This window comes from Zychaea mexicana, assembly GCF_025766255.1.
Source record: "Zychaea mexicana strain RSA 1403 chromosome Unknown BDB00scaffold_77, whole genome shotgun sequence".
Lineage (NCBI taxonomy): Eukaryota > Fungi > Mucoromycota > Mucoromycetes > Mucorales > Lichtheimiaceae > Zychaea > Zychaea mexicana.
Window position 1 is genome coordinate 32,489 of NW_026516740.1, and position 18,604 is coordinate 51,092.

Consider the following 18,604-nt stretch of genomic DNA (forward strand, 5'->3'; position numbering starts at 1 on the left):
TCTCCTGACTACAGTAATAGAAAACGACGGCCCAGCCATTCACTGAGCATATCATGCTCGATATTGATGACCTGATATGCTGTGCAAAAGTGGTATATACAGTAAATAACAGAGACTATCCATTGTCTCTCCTAGTTCTTAGACTTGATGAGACCTCAATAGCACTTTCCTTTTAAAACACGTTTTTGCTTTAGAAATGCAGTCTGATGCTTTAGGCGGTATATTATAGCATAAATTGATAACTTTATTGAGGCGAGAATCTTTGTTCATTGCGCTTAGCAACCATTACTATTATTGCCAGGTTTCGTCGAATCCAATTCCAGCAAAATCCCAACCAGATATTTCACCAGCGGATCGCTCAGCAACGTCCATGGTGAGCTGTGCGGCTTTTAGCCATACATCTTTCAAAGAAGGGGGATCGTCAAAAACCACTTGGCCCAGCGCAAGTGCACGCACGACCTTGATATAATGTGGCTCTTGTATTTCAGGAGCAAGAGAGCGCTTGATTACCTCATGCCACTTCGTTTTGCTCGTATCATCATCAGATGCATCAGGAACAGCAGATAATGATGTCAAAGACTTGATGTTCGTGCCCTCGTACTTGACAAGCGACTCAGGTTGCACTTGAGGCCGTCCACAACCAATATAGCACACCAACGTCGTTGCCAGATGACCACGAAGAAGCCATTCGGCTTGAAGAGGGGTCAAGTAAGGCAATAGCGTGTGTGCTGCATGGATAGATGTCAAGCAATGTGCCAAGAAAAAGTCAATTTTTGGACTCTGGCTGCTGTTGCCGCGAATACCCGTGGAAGCATAAAGCAGCATTACTTGTGTATACAGCTCTTGAAGACTGGATTTTAGATCTTTTACATAGCCATATAATAATGATTAGTCTGTGCTTTTGTTATGTTTTTACCATGGCTGAGCTATAAGCGAGACAGCCAAGAACTAGCAATAACTTTAACAATATATTTCAAAAGATAACATTTGTAATAGATTACCTTTGATGCTCCATTGAGCTACATATTCGCTGATCTTAGATCCGGCCTTATGTGCACTGGCCAGCACAGAAAGTACTTTGATTTTGTCGGTAAACTTGACAATACCATCAAAGGCTGGATCGCAATTAACCTTGGCTACGATGTCCTTAATACTGCAAGTAGCACTGGCTTGTTGATTGGGTACTGCTGGTGGTGCTGCTGCCGCAAAAAAGTGCTTGAGCGTATCTTCAGAACTAGCAGCCATGGAAAGGCTCTCCGCAGCAATCAAAGGTAGGTTAAATTCAACGGCATAACCAAGATGGATCAACGGATGGATCCCACTACCGAGTACACGGGGCAACATGTTGTCTTTTTCGTTGTCGTGGAACATCCAAAAACGGATTGCATCCAGCATGCCGCGATGTTCGATTTCTTTTGTAAAGTATTCCAGGTAGCTTGTGTACGCGTCACGGTTACCAAGGTGCTGTTGGTACGTCTTGTCAGTCAGAACACCAATAGAAGGGGGTCGAGGACGCATGTATGACGCGTATACGTCGTAAATGGTTTGAAGCTTATCCATACTGGCGCCCAAGGAATAGGCTGCCAAATAGTGGTGAGAGAGATGGCTAGATAGGATATAGTAGTACGACGTAGTATTAGATTGGTGCATCAATGAGATCTCTGTCTTTATGATTATTGCAGCACAATGCTTGCTGCAATGGCTGACGTTTTAATGTATAAGAGCTGTATACAACATACTTGATATGGCCTGCTGAATCAGAAAAGACATCGTGAGTTTCGTGGTTCCTGACGATCAATGAATGCTTGGACAAGTCATCAATTCGGGTATCAACAGATTTGGCGGAAAGCAGCTTCGCATAAGGAAAAGATGGAGAAATAGTGTTGTTAGACTCCAAATTTGTTGTTGCTGTCATGCTTCGCTTGATGGGAATATTGAATTGGTAGAGTTCTCGGGCAAAAAGTACTGCAGTATATAGAGAGAAAATAGTGTGTTTGGCTGTTAGAAGAGATGGCCTTTGTTGAGACGTTTCTTGCGACTTTATATATCCTACTTTGATGCCAAAAGTGTGGTCGAGTCCATGACATATTTTTCTGGGTAGGACCAAATGATTACTGAAACAGTTATGTTGATACATGCCAATTAGAATTGTTTGGCGTAAACAAAAGCGTCCATGGTTTGAAAAGAAGGAAAAGAAAAGATCATAGCAAGTAGTATAACGTAGAATACAAAGAAGCGCGGTGAACCGGAGGTCATAAGCTAGCAACGGTGGGGAATATCGGCCGATTGCCTGAAGCATAGAGCATGTTCTTTAAGGGTGGGTTGGATGATTAAATCCTCGGTAAAGTGTCAATTTGGGGAAATTGCGCAGCAGCTGTGCCTTGATACATGCCAATAGAATTGTTTGGCGTGAACAAAAGCGTCCATTGTTTGAAAAGAAGGAAAAGAAAAGATCATAGCAAGTAGTATAACGTAGAATACAAAGAAGCGCGGTGAACCGGAGGTCATAAGCTAGCAAAAATGGGAAATATCGGCCGATTGCCTGAAGCATAGAGCATGCTCTTTAAGGATGGTTGGTGGATGGATCCTCGGTAAAGTGTCAATTTGGGAAAATGGTGCAGCAGCTGCGCCTTAGGCTATTGCTTAGTCAAATCCAATGAGATTGAGTCTCGTCCCCTCCGCATGACAATACAAATAATGCATTGGAACTTGTCATCCTTATAATTTGATTTTTAAAATTACATCCGTGTTATGTATGACAATTTGAGAGAAACAGATACTACTACGGCTTTTTATAAGTGCACGTTATTAGAGAAAGAAAGAAGGAACGTAAGTGTATCAAACAAGAATGGTATATATAAATATTTTTAAAAGGCCAAGCGCAGCTGGTCTCCGATTTCCTTGAAAAGATCCACATTCGTTTCGTGATAATCCAAATGGATCTCGTCTTGCTGATGCTGCTTATCAGCAGCTTCTGCGTCTATCACTTTTTGCTGTTCTTGTATGCTTTTTTCGAGAGCATCACAGTAGTTTTGGTACTTGATGATATCGTGGAGGAGATATTTAGACTTGGCTTCCCAATTATGCATGGCCTTGACGTGGTTCTGCGAACGACTTGGGAACTAATGATTCCATACTGAGTACCTTCTTCTCATCTTTCTCCCAACTGTCTGGCCAAACAAAGCAAAGAAAATAAAACCAACCTTCGCAATCATGCGTGTTTTTAATTCTCGATGAATATTAATTTCATCATCCAGCGCTTTCAAATGCTTCTGCAACGCTGCATATTGCTGCTTTTCATCGAGTGTGCTTGCAACAAGTGGAGATGATGGAGGACGCCAGTCATAGATGGCAATTGAATCTGGATCTTGAAAATGCTGACCGGCACCATGATGTACTACGGCCTCATCTGTGTCCAAGTTCATGATAACATCATGTAAACATGCGCCCCATCCATACTCCATATTACTGACACCACCGGGCAATGGCTCTTTGCTTTGTCGAGCTGCCCAGTAGTTGCATGTTTGCACCCATTGATTCACTTGATCCTGAGAAGCGGCTTGGAAAAGAAAGACACCGCCGTCAGGCTGTTGGATGGCAAATACGTGGGGTCGTTGCCGGTTATACCCCGGTGGTGGAAGCACGTTGGATAAAGTGTGGTTTAATGCAATGGATCCTATTAACTGAGACTGTGACTACAAAAAAGGTCCATATATCAATTAATTTGGCTTTTCATCTTTCCCCCCCTTGTCTACTCTTGTAAATGAAAACTTTCACATACAGCCCATTTGTTGCTTGATGCACCACCAAAGGAAGCTGACACCTGTGCGCCAGACTTGCTCAACGAATCGGCCAAGTTGGCAAAGCTAGCACTGCTTGCACGGAGCATGGTACGATCACCATTACCACCACCAGCAGCAGATGCTGATGATGACTGAAGAGCATACGTTTTCAATTCACCTTCGGTCACAACTAGGAAACACTCTTTCCATTCACGATGACGGGCCTTATGTGTAGCATTTTCCAACAAATGCTTTCGCATGACGACACCTTCCTTGAGATATGGCGGCTTATTGGCAAACAGAGCTGATCCATGCGTATCCATGAAACTGATCATGGGTTGGAACGATGGAGATAGAGTGGATACACGGGCTGCGCGTGAACCAAATGAAGTAGCTGAACCGATCGATGAAAATGATTCACGGCGTGGTGATCGTGGTAAAGGAGATGATGGTCTTGGTCCAGAGCTTGAGCTTGTACGAGGCTAAACGACATGAAAAAGTGACAAAAAAGGTTAGGCCTCCATAGAAGGGGTTTTCTAGAAGAAAGTGATTATTTGTTTACCTGAACTTCTTCGGGGAAAAGCATGCTTTCACGCGCTGATCGTCGGATTATGGATCCAACACTACGCTTCAAACCGACTACGCGTTTTCCACCCAATATACTTCCACGTTTCTCCACGAAATCATGCATGCTGGATTTCCTTGTAAGTGGTTGCAGAATCTGGTATTGCTTGACAGAAGAATAAAGTTCCTATATAAATTACACAGTCAATCATCTATATAGGACCCAACCGAAAAAAGATACTTTGCTATGGATACAAACCTTCAAATAAGACTCTACTTCCATTTCCCATTCCTTGGAAAATTCGATCGACCCTCTCTCAATCTCCATGGAAACAGAGCGCTGATCGTGGACGGCTGCCATGGTATTTCGGATAAACTCTTGCCGAGTCATCCGACTGTAGTTGCCCTGTGCAACATGCAGATCCGTATTTAACAACAACACAGAATAGACAACAGCATAGACGACATCTGAATGACACAAGATATGCATATTAGATGATAGGTCTTTCTAAAGGAGAGGTGGCTCATAGCTTTTACCTGCACTTTTGAGAATCGATCTAGGATTACATTTCCAGTAGCGATTGGCAAACACTTCCAAAATGCGATCAATTTGTTGGGCTTCAGCCTTAAAGTAGAGCTTGCTGCACAATTTTCTACAAAAAGTACGCAGGACACACATGAATGTCATGACTTCCACCTCCCCATTCACTCAGAGTTGTTTTTTTACTTACCTAAAAGCACTATCCAGACGCATATGAGAAAACTCAAAGTTCTCCATGTAATGCACCAATGCATCGCTATTGAATGGTTTGCCTTGACCGAGCCATTCTGCTATCCGCTCCCGTGTTGTAATGACATCGTCTTCGTCCCACAAGTGCTGTGCTGCTTCCTTTGCCTCTTGATGCGTATGGCCCTTGGATGGTGGTTGTGGTTTTGGCGAGGGTTGACGTGCAGCAGCAGCATCACCAGGCTCAGGCAATAATCGTGGATCAAGGACTTGAGCAATACCAGGATCTAAATTATTCCATGCATCGTCTAACGATTTCGAAAAGTCATCGGACAAGTACTTGAGAGATCGATTGCTGCTTTGATGATGGGGTTGCTTTTGCTGCTGGTCTTGCTGATCCAGTTTTTTGTCGGTGCTGGCAATAGTGGTGCTAACCGTTGTAGTAGTGGTAGTAGCGGATTCAGGAGGAGGTGATGGTGTTGGAAGGCGACTGCTGTTAAATACAATAGCAGTGGAGGTGCAGGTGGAGGTGGAGGTAGTGCTCTTATTTTCGTTATTGGTACCATTGCTTTGAACAACTCGAGGTTTGCCACTTGTTCCATTTAGCAACTCAGCAGCTTGTTCACGACTTGACTGCTTATCCTTGAGAGTCAGATCATCATTGTCCTCTTCTTGACTCTGTTCTTCTTCTGTCAGTTTGTTGCCGCCATTTTCACTCGCCAACTTTGCAATGGCCGACATGCCGCTCATACGTTTGTTGGCACCACCACCACTATGTCGTTTCCAATTCAGCATGGCCTGTGCGATATCTTCTGGAGGTGGTCTACTCCGTCGTTTCTGCTGCTTGCTGGTAGGCATACTGGTTTTTTCTGCCGCTGCTGTAGCTAGCATTAAACCGCCTGCACTTCCGAAATGACCGCCACTTAGACGTTTGCTTAGTTTTGATTCACCGCGTTCACGTTCAATATCATCTTGGGATGATCCTGTTGCGTCCACAAACACATCTTCTTCATCCTCGTCTTCTTCGTCCTCGTCCTCGTCATCGTCGTCATCACTGGAATCGCTGCTAGCGGTCGCTGAAGGTGTTGTCATCGTTGTCGTTGTTGTTGGTTCTTCCTTGATCACACCCATTGTATCACAATGACTATCTCTTCCGAGTCCTGTCCGATCGTTTTCAGTTGTTTCTATAGTATTGAATGATTCAATACTGGCTGTTTCCATAGTATGTGTGGATGTGTCTTTGTTTGTCAAGGCCAGATGTGCATACGGTTTTGATTGTTCGAGTGGTGATGGCATCGTCGAAGCTGTTGTCGTTGCTACACGTCCAGGTCTTCTTTGCATGTTGTTGGCTACAATTTGAGCTAAATTATCTGAAGGAGGTGGCGGAAAGTTGGATGTGTTGAGGTGAGTCCCTGTGATTGGTGGTTGCTTTGTACTCTGTGTTGGAGAGGATGCTGCTGATGATGATGGTGGAGGCGTCACTGGTAATTCTGGTCGACGGTGCTGCTGTCGCTCTTCTTCAATCATGTCAATTGCACTTTCGCTGCCTGAATTGTACGAATCAGAACCGAATGTGCTGTAGATAGAATATGACTGTTTGCTCGAAGAAGTATGGCGTTGTTGCTGTGGTTGTTGTGGTATTGCCATTTGAGGGATGGTCGAAACGGGTTTAATCGTATTGGTGGTGGTACTACCGTTAGAAGGAGGCGGTGTCGGTGGTGCGACAGCATTGACATGATTATGAGCAGCTAAAGGAGGTGTTGGGGGAGGAGGACGACGACTTGCGGCAGGGCGGATCAAGTAATCATTAGGAATACCATCAGAGATATTAAGCGAGTCTTGTGAACCACCACCACCACCACCACCATTACGCTTTTGCGAATGAGGGGGTGCGGGAGCCAAGGGGATATTGTATGGATTGGGTGTTCGACTGGAAATGCGTCCATCAACACCTACAGAGATAGGTCGCACACGAGGTGAATCGTCTTCCTCTTCTTCTGGTGCCTACATCAACAGAAAGCAATCAATCTTTCGAATACCCGCACACGTTTCTCAATTGTGCTTATTCCTCACTGTTAATTAACAAATTACCTTGCTAAGCTTCCTGAAAATTCTACCAAAACCACCCTTGATTGCCCCTTTTTGCGTTGTCTAAGGAACAAGATTCAAACACTCAGTCCATTTTATTTTGTTTGTTTTACTGGAATTGACAAGATCTATGTCAAGCCAGCGTGTGTAACACACACACACGCGCGCAATAAAAATGTTATTTTTACCTTTTTCTGTTGAGCATCTTCGGGAGTAGCTGCATCCATCAATGGATTGTATTGCTGTGAATTCATACTCGCCATCATGGATGTATGTCGTGGCCTGGATGCGAAACTGGGCTCATCCACTGGTTTGCGTCGTACTCTTTGATCCACCGAGATATTAATATTGTTATTGTTCATTTGAGGTGGAAACGTTTGGTATTTGTTATTGGGTAAGGAAGATGTTGAAGAAGTTGACGTTGATAAAGAGCCAGAAGATCGAGCTGGTGGCGAGCGATTATGATATTGTTGCTGCTGTTGTTGTTGTTGAGCTGCTGGTAGTGGCGGTTGCGGTAACGACTGGTGGTGTTCATAGTGCGTTGGTCTTGGGTGTTGCTGCTGTTGCTGTTGAGGAATAGGAGGAGGAGGTGGTGGTGTCGCGCGAAAACGAGATAAAAAGTTTTTGGAAGGTGGTTTTGGAGATGAAGATGACACGTCTGTTGAGGAATGGTGGTTATGCTGGTGATAACCTGACGGCGGAGCTGCTGCTGACAGGGAACGCTTTCTATGCAAGTCTTGACTTTGTTTGTGGTTGTATTGATGGTGGCGTTCTGAGGAATCGCCGCCATGAACAGCAGGCGAAGAAGGTGGCGGGACGATTCGAGAATTAGGTAGCATGTAAATAAAGAAGTAGTAGTAGTAATTATTATTATTATTAAAGTAACAAGAATAAAAAGAAAGGCGGGTAAGGTGACCCAGAAAACTAAATAAGAAAGGTTAAAAAAATACAGAGGCACTCTGCAATGGGTATGCCTCTAATATATCTGCACAGCACAATCTCGTTATAACACACACGCACACACACACCTTTCAGGGCTGATTTCAGAGGCGAGATTGCTCGTGTAACATCAAGTTTATTTGACCACACCACAGGCTTCTTCTTTTCAGGATGCCTCGCACATGGCCCCCCGGAAAATCATCTCATTCATTTCACATAGCGTCTACGCATTGCTCGATATTTACGGAGGTAGTACAAGGTTTCTAGTTCTGTGATGATTATTTGATCATGATCACAATTAGCCTGCGTGGTCCATCGTTGGATCTTCTTCTTTCCATCTGCCCAACAGCCAGCAACACACGCCTATTTTACCTTTGCAGACATATTCACCCAAGGCAATCGATTTTTTGATTTCTTCTTCATCCGTCAGATCGCGCTTTTTCAGAAACGCCGACTTGAGTCTAGGTCGGAAAAAGTTTTCGTAGCCCAGTGGATATTCTCGACCCAAGTACGCCAGCTACTCTCTTTGGCTGTGAGTTCCCCAAAAGAAACGCGGAATATATTTGTGTAGAGCACAAAAAAAGAAAGAAAAAGAAAAAAGAGTGATTTGTCTGACCTGCTTATAGAGTGCAATGACCTGCGACCGTAATGGACTGGTTGTCATGACTGAAAGCTCTTCAAGTGATGAACGTGGGGGCGTGCGAACGAGAAGCAAAGATCTGAGCGTTGGAGCCGTATGTTTAAAACCTGTGTGACGGATTTTGTGCCAGTCAGTCATACCTGTAGTTTCCATCTAAACAGTGTCTCTTATCATGCCTTTCTGCTTTTTCCTCACCTCTTTCGCAAAGCTGCTCATGTTCTGGGGCACCTGAGAAGTATGTATACTGCTTCTACCTTTCTGTAGAACGACCATGTTACTGAATAAAGAACCTATATCAGATAAAAAAATCGTCACGAATATCAGTAAGTGCGCAAGTTGAATATATGGAATCACGTGTTATTTGAATAACCGGAATCGACAGCACTTGGCTCAAGGGCATCCCCGCGTACTATGCGGTAGTAGGTTTCGGTCGTCGTTTGGGTTGATGCGTTGCCATACAAGAGGGAAAAGAAGTGACATGGCGAAAAAAGAGAAGCGGCGCGTATGATCATGACTCATTCCTTTGCTGGTGTGGAACGACAAAGACACCGATATCATCACCGTGGAGTTTTTGGGCAGGCAAAAGCTATGCGAGAAGTACAAAGGCGCTGTTCCAATCTGCGCATCGAGTTTGCGCGTGATCCCAAAATGCATAAGATCAGCTGCGTCAGCGAAAGTTGCCGGCAAAAAGCTTCTTTACGAGACATTTTCAGCGACCTCGTCACGAATTGAGTCGAAACAATTGACGACGCGGAAGATTCAAATCTTGTCGTTTGAAGTCTTTTTCAAGCCTTGCAGTTCATTCCAAGATAAATTAATTCTACGAAACTTGCTGTGGGCGGTAAAGTTCAATACCACTTTACGCGAACTGATTACGCTTGAGGTCTAGCTCCCTCTATGCATAAAAAGCCGCACAGACTGCTTTTAAAATAGCTGTCAACGACATACTGTGGACAAGATACGACAAAGTGCATCATCAATCTGTACTTTTCTTTTGTAGTGACGTTATCGCAAAATAGGGATGTCGCGCGTCTTTTTATAAGGTCTCGTTTCAATGGACGTTTCTAGAAAAATAAAAGGCTTTCGTCATTTCTGCGCTTATGAAGAATGCTAGTAGTTATGATATCTGTGGGGATGCGTCGCTGCGACCCTTAGTTCAGCGAGTAGCATTAAGTAATAAGCTTTTGGCAATGAGAACAAAATCGTTGAATGCATCCGTTCTTGGTAGCATCGTTGCTACGCAGAACACTGCATCAAAGCACGCTTCTCTTTTCCTCTGGTTCTCCCTGTATCTCGTTGACAACGGATCTTGCCTAATAAACTTACCTTTGTATACCCTATTGGTTATATGCATGTGGGTGTGTTATGGACTTGTTTTTTTCTCGACACATCCTCAATAGAGTTGTGGCAAAAATCAACTTGTTGAATCGCGACGACAATGGTGTTCGCAACATCGGTCAATTTGGAACTGTTAAATCCAATATCGCGACCGGAAGCTTTGTGTCAGAGACAGCATCATGATCGCATCTGCTCTTCTCGGTGTCAACGACGGCAACTTAGGACGAAAAAAGAGTTGGAGACGTCATTGAAGATCTTGAAGAGGATGAAAATCAGGCCGTCGAGCTTGTCATGAGATAATGAGAGGAACGGTCCAACATGGTACAAATGAAAGGGAAGTCATCCTCTGTTTCCCTAACCAATATAGACCATTTGCTGGACTTGAAGCTACTTTTCACAAGCGCGCGTTTTTCGTGACAAAGCATGCTGTCATTGTTAGCAAATGTAACACTGTCAAGAAAACTTCTTTCATAGAACCACTGGGATGGAGGGCTCTCGTCATGACGATACAACGAACGTCAAATTTGCAAAGCTTGTTGTGATTCGAATTGTTAAGGCAAACTATTATATAGTTGTAACTTTGAGGTTGATGCAGGCTATAAAAACGCGTGTATAACATGACTTGTAAGTAGCATAATAAGTCGTAAATAGGGAAATCGCAAGCAAGTATCAATTAGGGCTCAAAACAACATTAAGCTTGCTTTAAGCTCGCAGCCCTCGAGCTTGTGTCTATCTTGCATCCACTTTTACAGTTATACTCATCCACCCCTGGTATGAACGCTTTCATTATACAGTAGGCCCTCGTTAATTTCATAGCGTAAGCTTCCCAAATAGTGTGTGAAAATAGTATGTTTGAAAAGTTAGCGAGAACAACTGGTACTAGCACTCCCTGCTATCCTTGTTTGTTTGTTAGCTCTAAAAGTTTGAAAATAGCATAGGTTGAGAAGTTGATAGGTGTAAAAATAAAGGGGTGGGGGGGGGGCGCTGACTATATACCTCCTGTTTTTGTGCCTGCAAAGTCGTTATATTGTTCTGGGAGGCTTTTGATGCCTATTGCACACGATCAATCCCTTACATTTTAGGCCTATTGCGGCGCGTTAAGGTTGCTACATACCCGCCAAAAGTTTTGTCAGTAGCAGTAGTCCTTGTTATTGTTGTTACTTATACTACGCCTGTAATTGCCATTACAACAGCGAGTTTCTACCACAATTCAGTGTTACAGTAGAGGCAATGATTTGCCTAACCCCCTCCCTCCTCTCGGCTCCTAGTAAGTAATTTCGGGACGGTATCTGCCATGCAAGCACTGTTTTATCTGCAAAGTTTATCGATCGTATATATGAAGTGCAGCCATTATATATTGAGGGCACGCGCACTCATGTTGTGTTACTTTATGTTTAGTGACATACAGTGGCAAAAAAAGATACTAGTTCCATAAGAATTGTTGGCACACAGACTGCACGGCAATGACATGCTCAACAATTCTATCATCTTATACACATTGAACAGAGAACATACGTAGATCCCCCCTAGAGAGTATACATCACGTATCCCTCTCCCAGATATCGACATATGTATATCCACCCATCCAACAAATAGTCCCAGCAAACATTCTTTTTCTTTTAGAAGGAGCATAACTCTTTCGTCCTTTTTTTATTACTGCACAATAAGAAGGCAAGGCAATATGATGAGAGAGAGAGAGAGAAAAAAAGTAGATTTACGATCTGGGCTTCTCCTTCTTCTCCTTGTACAAAGCGAGCAAGGAGACACCAGCGACCTTAACAACCTTGAAACGGACACCGGGAATATCACCAATAGCGCGACCCTTACGACCGAAACCGGCAATGAGGACTTCGTCGTTTTCGTCGACATAGTTCAAACAACCGTCGTTGGGAACGAAAGCGGTGACCTTCTTGCCGTTCTTGATAAGTTGGACACGGACACACTTACGAATGGCAGAGTTAGGCTGCTTGGCTTCGACACCACTACATTATTATCAAATCACACAGTAGGAAAAAAACCGGGTTAGTGTCTGATAACGATGGGTGTGTTTGTGTGTGTGTGTAGGTGTATAAATGAAAAAAGCGGGTTGTGGTTGATCGTAAAAAATTGTGTCGTTTCTTTCTTCTTCAACGTTGACGTTTTGCTGATTCCTCTTTTTTTTTTTCACTGCGACCGGCGGTTTGGTGACGGGAGGGGGGGGAAAAGCAAAGAAATATGGCTTACATCTTTTCGAGGACAATGCCCTTGGCGTGCGAAGCACCAGCGAATGGCGAGGAGCGGAAAGCGGTGCCGAGAGCACGCTTCTTGTACTGCTTATCAGCCCAACGCTGTTCACGGCGGTCAATGCGAAGCTTACGGGCTGCGTTCAAACCTCTAGGCTGTCCCTTACCTACACATTTTACAATTTGGAAAAGGAAATTATTAAGAAAGAGAATTCAACATAAAAATTCCCAATTGGGTGACGGGATTTCGATTGACTATTGTATAGCCTGCCATTCTATCCGTCTCCATCACACATATTTCTATATGTATATATTTTTCGCAACGATTCCTCCATGGAAAGGTGTCTCTATTTCAGTTGATGATGGATGGATGGATGGATGGAGATCGTCCCGTTTGCGATATTGATGCGATGGATGGATAGATTGGCATATGAACATTTGGCACACGTACCCATGATGGATGATTTTCAAAAGAGGGGGTATCAGCGGCTGCAACAAGATTGCACGACCAAATCGTCGCCGTTTGTAAAACTCCGTCCCCCATTCAGGTCTCCTCGTTGATTTTCCCCTTTCGCTCATTGCATAAGTTAATTAGGCACCGGGAAACATATCCATGGATACTTGTGATATTGATAACGAGCCATAATATGTATCTATTACCACTGTAAAAATAACAGCAGAAACTTTCTGTCAACGGAACGAAATCATTTGATCATTTGCATGCTGCCATATAATTAGCAGCCCCACTACTATTTATTATTATATAATAACCCCCATTTTTTAGTGGAGAGAACAATGATTTCTCATGCAGAAAGCCGGTCGCAATGTAGTAACTTTTGATAATGACTCTATGGCCGCAACAGCTAATGTTATTGAGAAGAGATATCAAGGCCACAGTTTTCTTTGCTGTCTGCTGCTTGAACAAAACGAAAAGGATCCACAACCCGAGCACTACCCAGTTTAAAGCAATTGCAGTAGCATTAGCACTCTATTTTATATAGCTGGAGGTACTCAATAAAAGGAATAACACGGTATTGACGTAGGTTACAAGAAGACAGAATAGCAAAGCAGTTACTACTTTGCAATAATAAGAACAAGTTGTTGGCCAATAAAATCAGCCCTCAATTATCGGGAAATGAAATCGGGTGAAAACGAAGGAGCAAGTGGGCAACTTGAAGAAATCCTTCTCTTTCAACATCGCCATGGCACCTCAACAGAAGTCCGGTATTGCCGTCGGCCTCAACAAGGGCCACATCACCACTCGTCGCGAGCTCGCCCAGAAGCCCTCGCAAAAGAAGGGTGTACGTATCAATCCTTATATAACTCGGAATGGATGGATGGATGGATGAATGAATAGGGGGAGTGCGGATGGATATTACGAGATGCGGGAATATATAATATATTATTTTGAGCATTTCCAACCATTTTCGAAATTTTGTGGAGGTTCTCGAATTGCATTGCTAAATTAAATATTCTTCTTCATTTCTAGGCTCTCGGCAAGCGCACTGCTTTCGTCCGCAGCATTGTCCGTGAAGTCGCTGGCTTCGCTCCTTATGAACGTCGTGTCATGGAATTGATCAAGAACTCCAAGGACAAGCGTGCTAAGAAGCTCACCAAGAGAAGAGTAAATAATCGAAACCTCTTTTTTTTTTCTTTTGCTACAACGACAACAAAAAATCCATATCCTTGCGAGAACGGCATAAATGATATAGAAGGCTAATTCACGATTTTGTTTATTTTGATTTTTATTATATAGCTTGGAACCTACGGTCGCGCCAAGAGAAAGATCGAGGAGCTTACCGGTGTCATTGCCGAATCGCGTCGCCACTAAGCACTCTGGTTTCTTTTGTAATGTAGCCAATTGTTGTTTGTGTGGTTTCTTTTTCGCATTAAAAAAAAGATACACTCGTGTTTTCTCTTTCCAAAACATCCACAAGAACGTATACGACCGGGTCTTTTTTTGTTTTGTTTTTGCCCTCCTGGAGAAAAGCGGCTTTCTTGTAAAAAGGGAAGGTGATTGATTGTTGATATATAAGTATTTATATAAGTTATATGTGTATATTTATATTTATGTACCCAAGCAAGCAAAGATATACAGAGAGAAAACAAAATAGGGGAGGGAAGAGGGACAAAAGAAGGGAGATGATGATGAAAAGTAGTCCGTGCAAAGTGAAAGGGAAGAGAGTAGAGAGGTGGTGTTGGTTCGTTATATGCATTCTTGTAAGATAGAAAAAGGGTGGATATGTAAAGAAAGAGTTTTGGTGGTGGGGAGGGGGAGAAGCATGAGGATGAGGATAAAAATACATATATCATCAGTATTGGTCTGGATGATGATGCTGCTGCCAACCTCTTTGGCGACGCTGTCGAGACCGTGACATGGGTGCAGTGTTATTCGCCATCATCTTTTTTCGACGTAGACGACAATTGATCCACATGCGATCAAACCAACCCCCGGGCATACAACAGGGACACCATGTCCACCAGAACCCATATCCCCAAAAGCATCGCAAAAAGCCCGGGTCCAGTTCTATGCTCTTGACCGATCCTGCACCGTGTCCACCACCACCACCACCACCGCCGCTGCCGAGCGATCCGCTACGTGAAGTGTACCACCGACTGCCCGTCGCCGGTGCATGTTGACCATCGACCAGACCCTGATCGGCATATTCCCGTTCGCCATAAAATGAATCTTCGCCCACACTATTGACGTCGTTGTCGTCGTAATAGTAATGGTCATGGTGATCGTTGTTGTCCATCATGGCCGTCGCTGCAAACGTCGGATCCGTCACGAGCTGTACAGCCTCGGGTCCACCGCCCAAAGACCGCAAGATCGAGCTGAGATGTTCATGAATGAGTAGGCCGGATAAGAGAAGAAAGGAGGAAAAGACTATATCATGCGCGGGGTTGAATTGCTGCTGCTGCTGCTGCTGCTGCTGCTGTTGATCCGTTGCTTGTGTCCATTGCACAAACCGAGAGTCTACAAATTCGGCAATCAGCTTGTCGTCATGGTAACACCGCAAGTCGTAAGGATGATACTGTTGCTGATTCTTGCGTTGTGACGTTGCGGGAAGGAGTCGCCATTGGTATGTCTTGCGATTTAGCCACATAAACGTAAACAGAGACGTTGATGTGGTCAGCGTTATGACGTGGTCGAGCTGGGGTGAGCTAAAGTCCATCGTGTGCCAATCTTTGCTTGTTAAAGACCATAATGCTTGCTTTTGTGGTCCGTACAGTGTTACATACGGTAAAAAATGGCTCGGCACTGTTACGCGTGTTGTGTGGTCGCTGTGATTGATGTTATTATCGCTGGTTAGTGCTGCTGCTGCTGCTGCTGCTGGTGCCGTCGTGGCTGAGTCCTTTTTATGGGATGGTTGTTGGTTACTCTCTTGTGTGGTATTTGCAGGGTCGATTGCTGCTGCTGCTGCTGCTTCTGCAGCTGTGCCTTGTTGCAATACTTTGTGAAGCGCCATTTGCGGTCGGTAGAATATCAGCTTAGTGTCGGCACCGCTATTTTCACCGCTCACTGAAACCGGTATTGTATTGACTGGACGGCAGATGGTGCAAAGACCATGCTGTTTCGCGGCATTCCCGCCATGTGTATTGCTGGTTGTGGCAGCACTAGTTGCACTCGAATCTCTGGGGATGGTCGGATGATCGTATTGGACACTAAGCTCGAGAAGAATAGCACTATTATGACTGTTGCTGCTGCTGTTGTTGTTCGGCATTGGGATGGTATGGGTGGTGTTGGTAGTAGTGTCTGTTCGCATGGGTAGCGCGACGGGATATTCGGTTTTTCGCTGATGAAGAGGTGGTGGTGCGGCGACAAAATATTCGCTACTAGTGTCTACACGGTCATTGGTACTGCCAGCTGGAGTGACGACTACTGGAGCAGCATTCGGACCAGCCGATGCAGACGAAGAAAACTCCATGAACTACTACTGTACAGTGTTCTTTCCTGCGGTGAGTTGGTATATATGTATGTATATATAGGAGAGATAAACTGTTTTAATTATATGATGATCAAAAAGCCAGAGTTAAAAAAAGACTGTTTTTTTATTAGTCCCTTTATATGAGAAATTAGCACCGCCATCAGCAGCTATGACACTGTGCACAAATCGTTAGAAACGACGATCGATCGACGAGAGAGACATTACCACTGCTCCTAGTTTCACGGGAAAACAATTCTTTATATAACTTTATACAAACAAAATAAGAGCTTTTTATATATTGTCTTTTTTTTTTTTTTGCAAAAGGACTTTTGCTTTTTATATAATAAAACATTGGGAGAATATACTATATATGTATTTGTTTTTTTTAAACGGCATCTATCATGGAAAAAAGAAAGAAGGTCAGCCATCAAGAAAAGAAACATGTCGTTTTTAACACAGAGATAGGATATTTACCAGTGACAAGCTTGTTCAACTTGGCAATCTTGGAAGAGACAGTCAAGTCAATGCTCTTGTCGCCAATCTCGACGAGGATACCACCGAGGATATCGGTCTTGACCTTGTTGGAGACCAACAACTTCTTGCCCTCAGCAAGCTTGCTCTTCTGCAAAGAGTCAGAGATCTTGTTCAAGACGGACTTGTCGAGTTCCTAGAGACCGACACTTGATATTAGTATCCAGCTCTCTCCCTTTCCCTTGTTAGGTACAGCCTTGTTCGTTTTCTCTCGATGCAATAAGAGACATCCATCCTTTCTTGCCCTCTCTCTCTCTCTCTCCCTGTTCCTATTGCTCTCTTCCTGACCAAGAAAAAAGCATCCAATATTATACCTTGGCAGAGGTGATGACCAAAGGCAATTCGTTGCGGTGAGCGCTCATCAATTCAGCGTAGGCAGACAAAACCTTGACGGTCTGGTCCAAGCGGCTGTTTTCGTTCAAGGCTTCGAACAAGTTCTTGGTCAAGGGGTTGACCTTGCCAGCCTTGCTCAACAAAGCAGAGATACCCTCAGCCTTGGCCTGACGGGTGACAGTGGGGTTCTCCAAGAAAGCCTGGACAGCCTTGTCCTTGCTGATGGAGGTCGAGAGCTGGGTCAAATCACGCTCAACGGCATCGAGCGCGTTCTGGCGAGCTGCAGCGGTGTACAAGGCAGTAGCGTAACGACCATCAAGACCGTACAAGGTAACGGGTGCCTTTCAATAATTAGGAAAAAAAAACAACAGCAACAAAAGTCAATTTTCTTGCGTCCCATAGAGTGTACATTCGAGTTTTTTTTTTCGTTCTCTTTTTGACATTTTTGAAAACAAAAGATGGGTTGCAGAAATCTTTTACCTTGGGGGAAGCAGCGGCAGCGTAGCCACGGGCCAACTAAATTTCAAAATAAATAACGGTGGGCGGTCAATGTACAACATTCCTTCCCTTTTGCTTTGTTTTCGTGAAAACGTTTTTGTGTATGCGTTATTTCGCAAAGATTGGAATTAAGGGTTTTTATTTTTGGCGTACCTTGGGGGCAGCAGTCGTCAAGCGAGTGAATCGGGAGGCCATTTGGGACGGGTTGTGGTGGGATAGAGAGAGGAGAGTATAGAAACTGAGAGGGCTTTTTTTTTGCGGGCCTACCCCTCACAATTTTTTCAAAACCCTGCTCTTTTTTCCAGCGAGACAGCCAAAAAAATTTGTGACGTATTGCCCTGTCACCCAATCGGCATCTACAATTTTTCCAATTCGGCAGTAATTGTTCCCGCTGTCTTTTTTTTGGTTGCTACGCGGAGGACGTTATAGAGACTAATTTTATACCAGGAGCGCGACAGGCCAGATAAAGTTGCCAGGGCGACGACTTGGCAACAGATTGAATAGAGCTTTTCCTTCAGTAAGCTGAAAGTCAATTATTGATAGTAATTTCTCTTAGCTACTACGGGCGCCAAAGTAACTTTTGTTTAGCGGCACTGTCAAAAAGATTGGAAGGATATGATCTATCAAATTATCGTTACACACCCTAGTTCCACTTCTATATACCGCCTCTTTCATATATGTCGTTGAAGCATTTCTTATACACAGTTGATGCATTCGATCTTTTTTTTTTCTAAAATGAAGGTTAAATTTATACGTGGTATGCTGACATATTTACGGCGATGTATTCACTGCGCTCTTGCTATTGAAGAACACGTCAATTTTATTACATATATATATATATATATATACAGTGGGATATGATCTCACTCAAGAAAAGTAATATGTACAGGATTTGTTAACGCAGAGTTGCTGCAACTGCGACAAAAAAAAAGGAAAGGAAATTTCACAATTGTATATAGCTGGACAAAGGTAAGTATAACCAAGCGCTATCGTAATAAAAGAAAGAAGTAGTG

General features: G+C 43.8%; 8 protein-coding genes across 8 annotated transcripts; 2 read left to right on the forward strand and 6 right to left on the reverse strand.

The window, feature by feature from the left end:
* Positions 1–231: 231 nt before the first annotated feature.
* BDB00DRAFT_839763 (uncharacterized protein) lies at positions 232–1,997 on the reverse strand. Its single transcript, XM_053124728.1, has 3 exons — positions 1,740–1,997; positions 1,002–1,606; positions 232–863 (listed from the first exon to the last, which is right to left on the reverse strand). The coding sequence occupies exons 1-3, from the start codon at positions 1,913–1,915 to the stop codon at positions 292–294; spliced, it is 1,353 nt and encodes a 450-aa protein (XP_052976275.1). The 5' UTR covers positions 1,916–1,997; the 3' UTR covers positions 232–291.
* Positions 1,998–2,703: 706 nt separating this feature from the next.
* BDB00DRAFT_839765 (uncharacterized protein) lies at positions 2,704–6,944 on the reverse strand. Its single transcript, XM_053124729.1, has 7 exons — positions 5,078–6,944; positions 4,884–4,999; positions 4,606–4,814; positions 4,345–4,533; positions 3,782–4,264; positions 3,204–3,695; positions 2,704–3,122 (listed from the first exon to the last, which is right to left on the reverse strand). The coding sequence occupies exons 1-7, from the start codon at positions 6,718–6,720 to the stop codon at positions 2,868–2,870; spliced, it is 3,387 nt and encodes a 1,128-aa protein (XP_052976276.1). The 5' UTR covers positions 6,721–6,944; the 3' UTR covers positions 2,704–2,867.
* A 287-nt stretch (positions 6,945–7,231) lies between these two features.
* BDB00DRAFT_571249 (uncharacterized protein) lies at positions 7,232–8,385 on the reverse strand. The gene has a single exon (XM_053117902.1). It carries the CDS (start codon positions 7,998–8,000, stop codon positions 7,290–7,292), a length of 711 nt encoding a protein of 236 aa, XP_052976277.1. The 5' UTR covers positions 8,001–8,385; the 3' UTR covers positions 7,232–7,289.
* Positions 8,206–8,991, reverse strand: BDB00DRAFT_571290 (uncharacterized protein). The gene is made up of 4 exons (XM_053117903.1): positions 8,936–8,991; positions 8,717–8,847; positions 8,473–8,617; positions 8,206–8,369 (listed from the first exon to the last, which is right to left on the reverse strand). The coding sequence occupies exons 2-4, from the start codon at positions 8,762–8,764 to the stop codon at positions 8,308–8,310; spliced, it is 255 nt and encodes an 84-aa protein (XP_052976278.1). The 5' UTR covers positions 8,765–8,847; positions 8,936–8,991; the 3' UTR covers positions 8,206–8,307.
* A 2,695-nt stretch (positions 8,992–11,686) lies between these two features.
* Positions 11,687–12,770, reverse strand: BDB00DRAFT_839778 (40S ribosomal protein S23). Its single transcript, XM_053124730.1, has 3 exons — positions 12,752–12,770; positions 12,302–12,467; positions 11,687–12,060 (listed from the first exon to the last, which is right to left on the reverse strand). Exons 1-3 carry the CDS (start codon positions 12,753–12,755, stop codon positions 11,793–11,795), a joined length of 438 nt encoding a protein of 145 aa, XP_052976279.1. The 5' UTR covers positions 12,756–12,770; the 3' UTR covers positions 11,687–11,792.
* A 696-nt stretch (positions 12,771–13,466) lies between these two features.
* Positions 13,467–14,421, forward strand: BDB00DRAFT_571420 (50S ribosomal protein L36e). The gene is made up of 3 exons (XM_053117904.1): positions 13,467–13,601; positions 13,790–13,924; positions 14,057–14,421. Exons 1-3 carry the CDS (start codon positions 13,503–13,505, stop codon positions 14,129–14,131), a joined length of 309 nt encoding a protein of 102 aa, XP_052976280.1. The 5' UTR covers positions 13,467–13,502; the 3' UTR covers positions 14,132–14,421.
* Positions 14,422–15,555: 1,134 nt separating this feature from the next.
* BDB00DRAFT_839781 (uncharacterized protein) lies at positions 15,556–16,018 on the forward strand. Its single transcript, XM_053124731.1, has one exon. It carries the CDS (start codon positions 15,595–15,597, stop codon positions 15,760–15,762), a length of 168 nt encoding a protein of 55 aa, XP_052976281.1. The 5' UTR covers positions 15,556–15,594; the 3' UTR covers positions 15,763–16,018.
* A 596-nt stretch (positions 16,019–16,614) lies between these two features.
* On the reverse strand, positions 16,615–17,786 carry BDB00DRAFT_875719 (OSCP/delta subunit of ATPase; the record flags this gene model as incomplete). Its single annotated transcript, XM_053127389.1, has 5 exons — positions 16,615–16,625; positions 16,704–16,896; positions 17,075–17,434; positions 17,574–17,609; positions 17,745–17,786. The coding sequence occupies 5 exons, from the start codon at positions 17,784–17,786 to the stop codon at positions 16,615–16,617; spliced, it is 642 nt and encodes a 213-aa protein (XP_052976282.1).
* Positions 17,787–18,604: the final 818 nt, after the last annotated feature.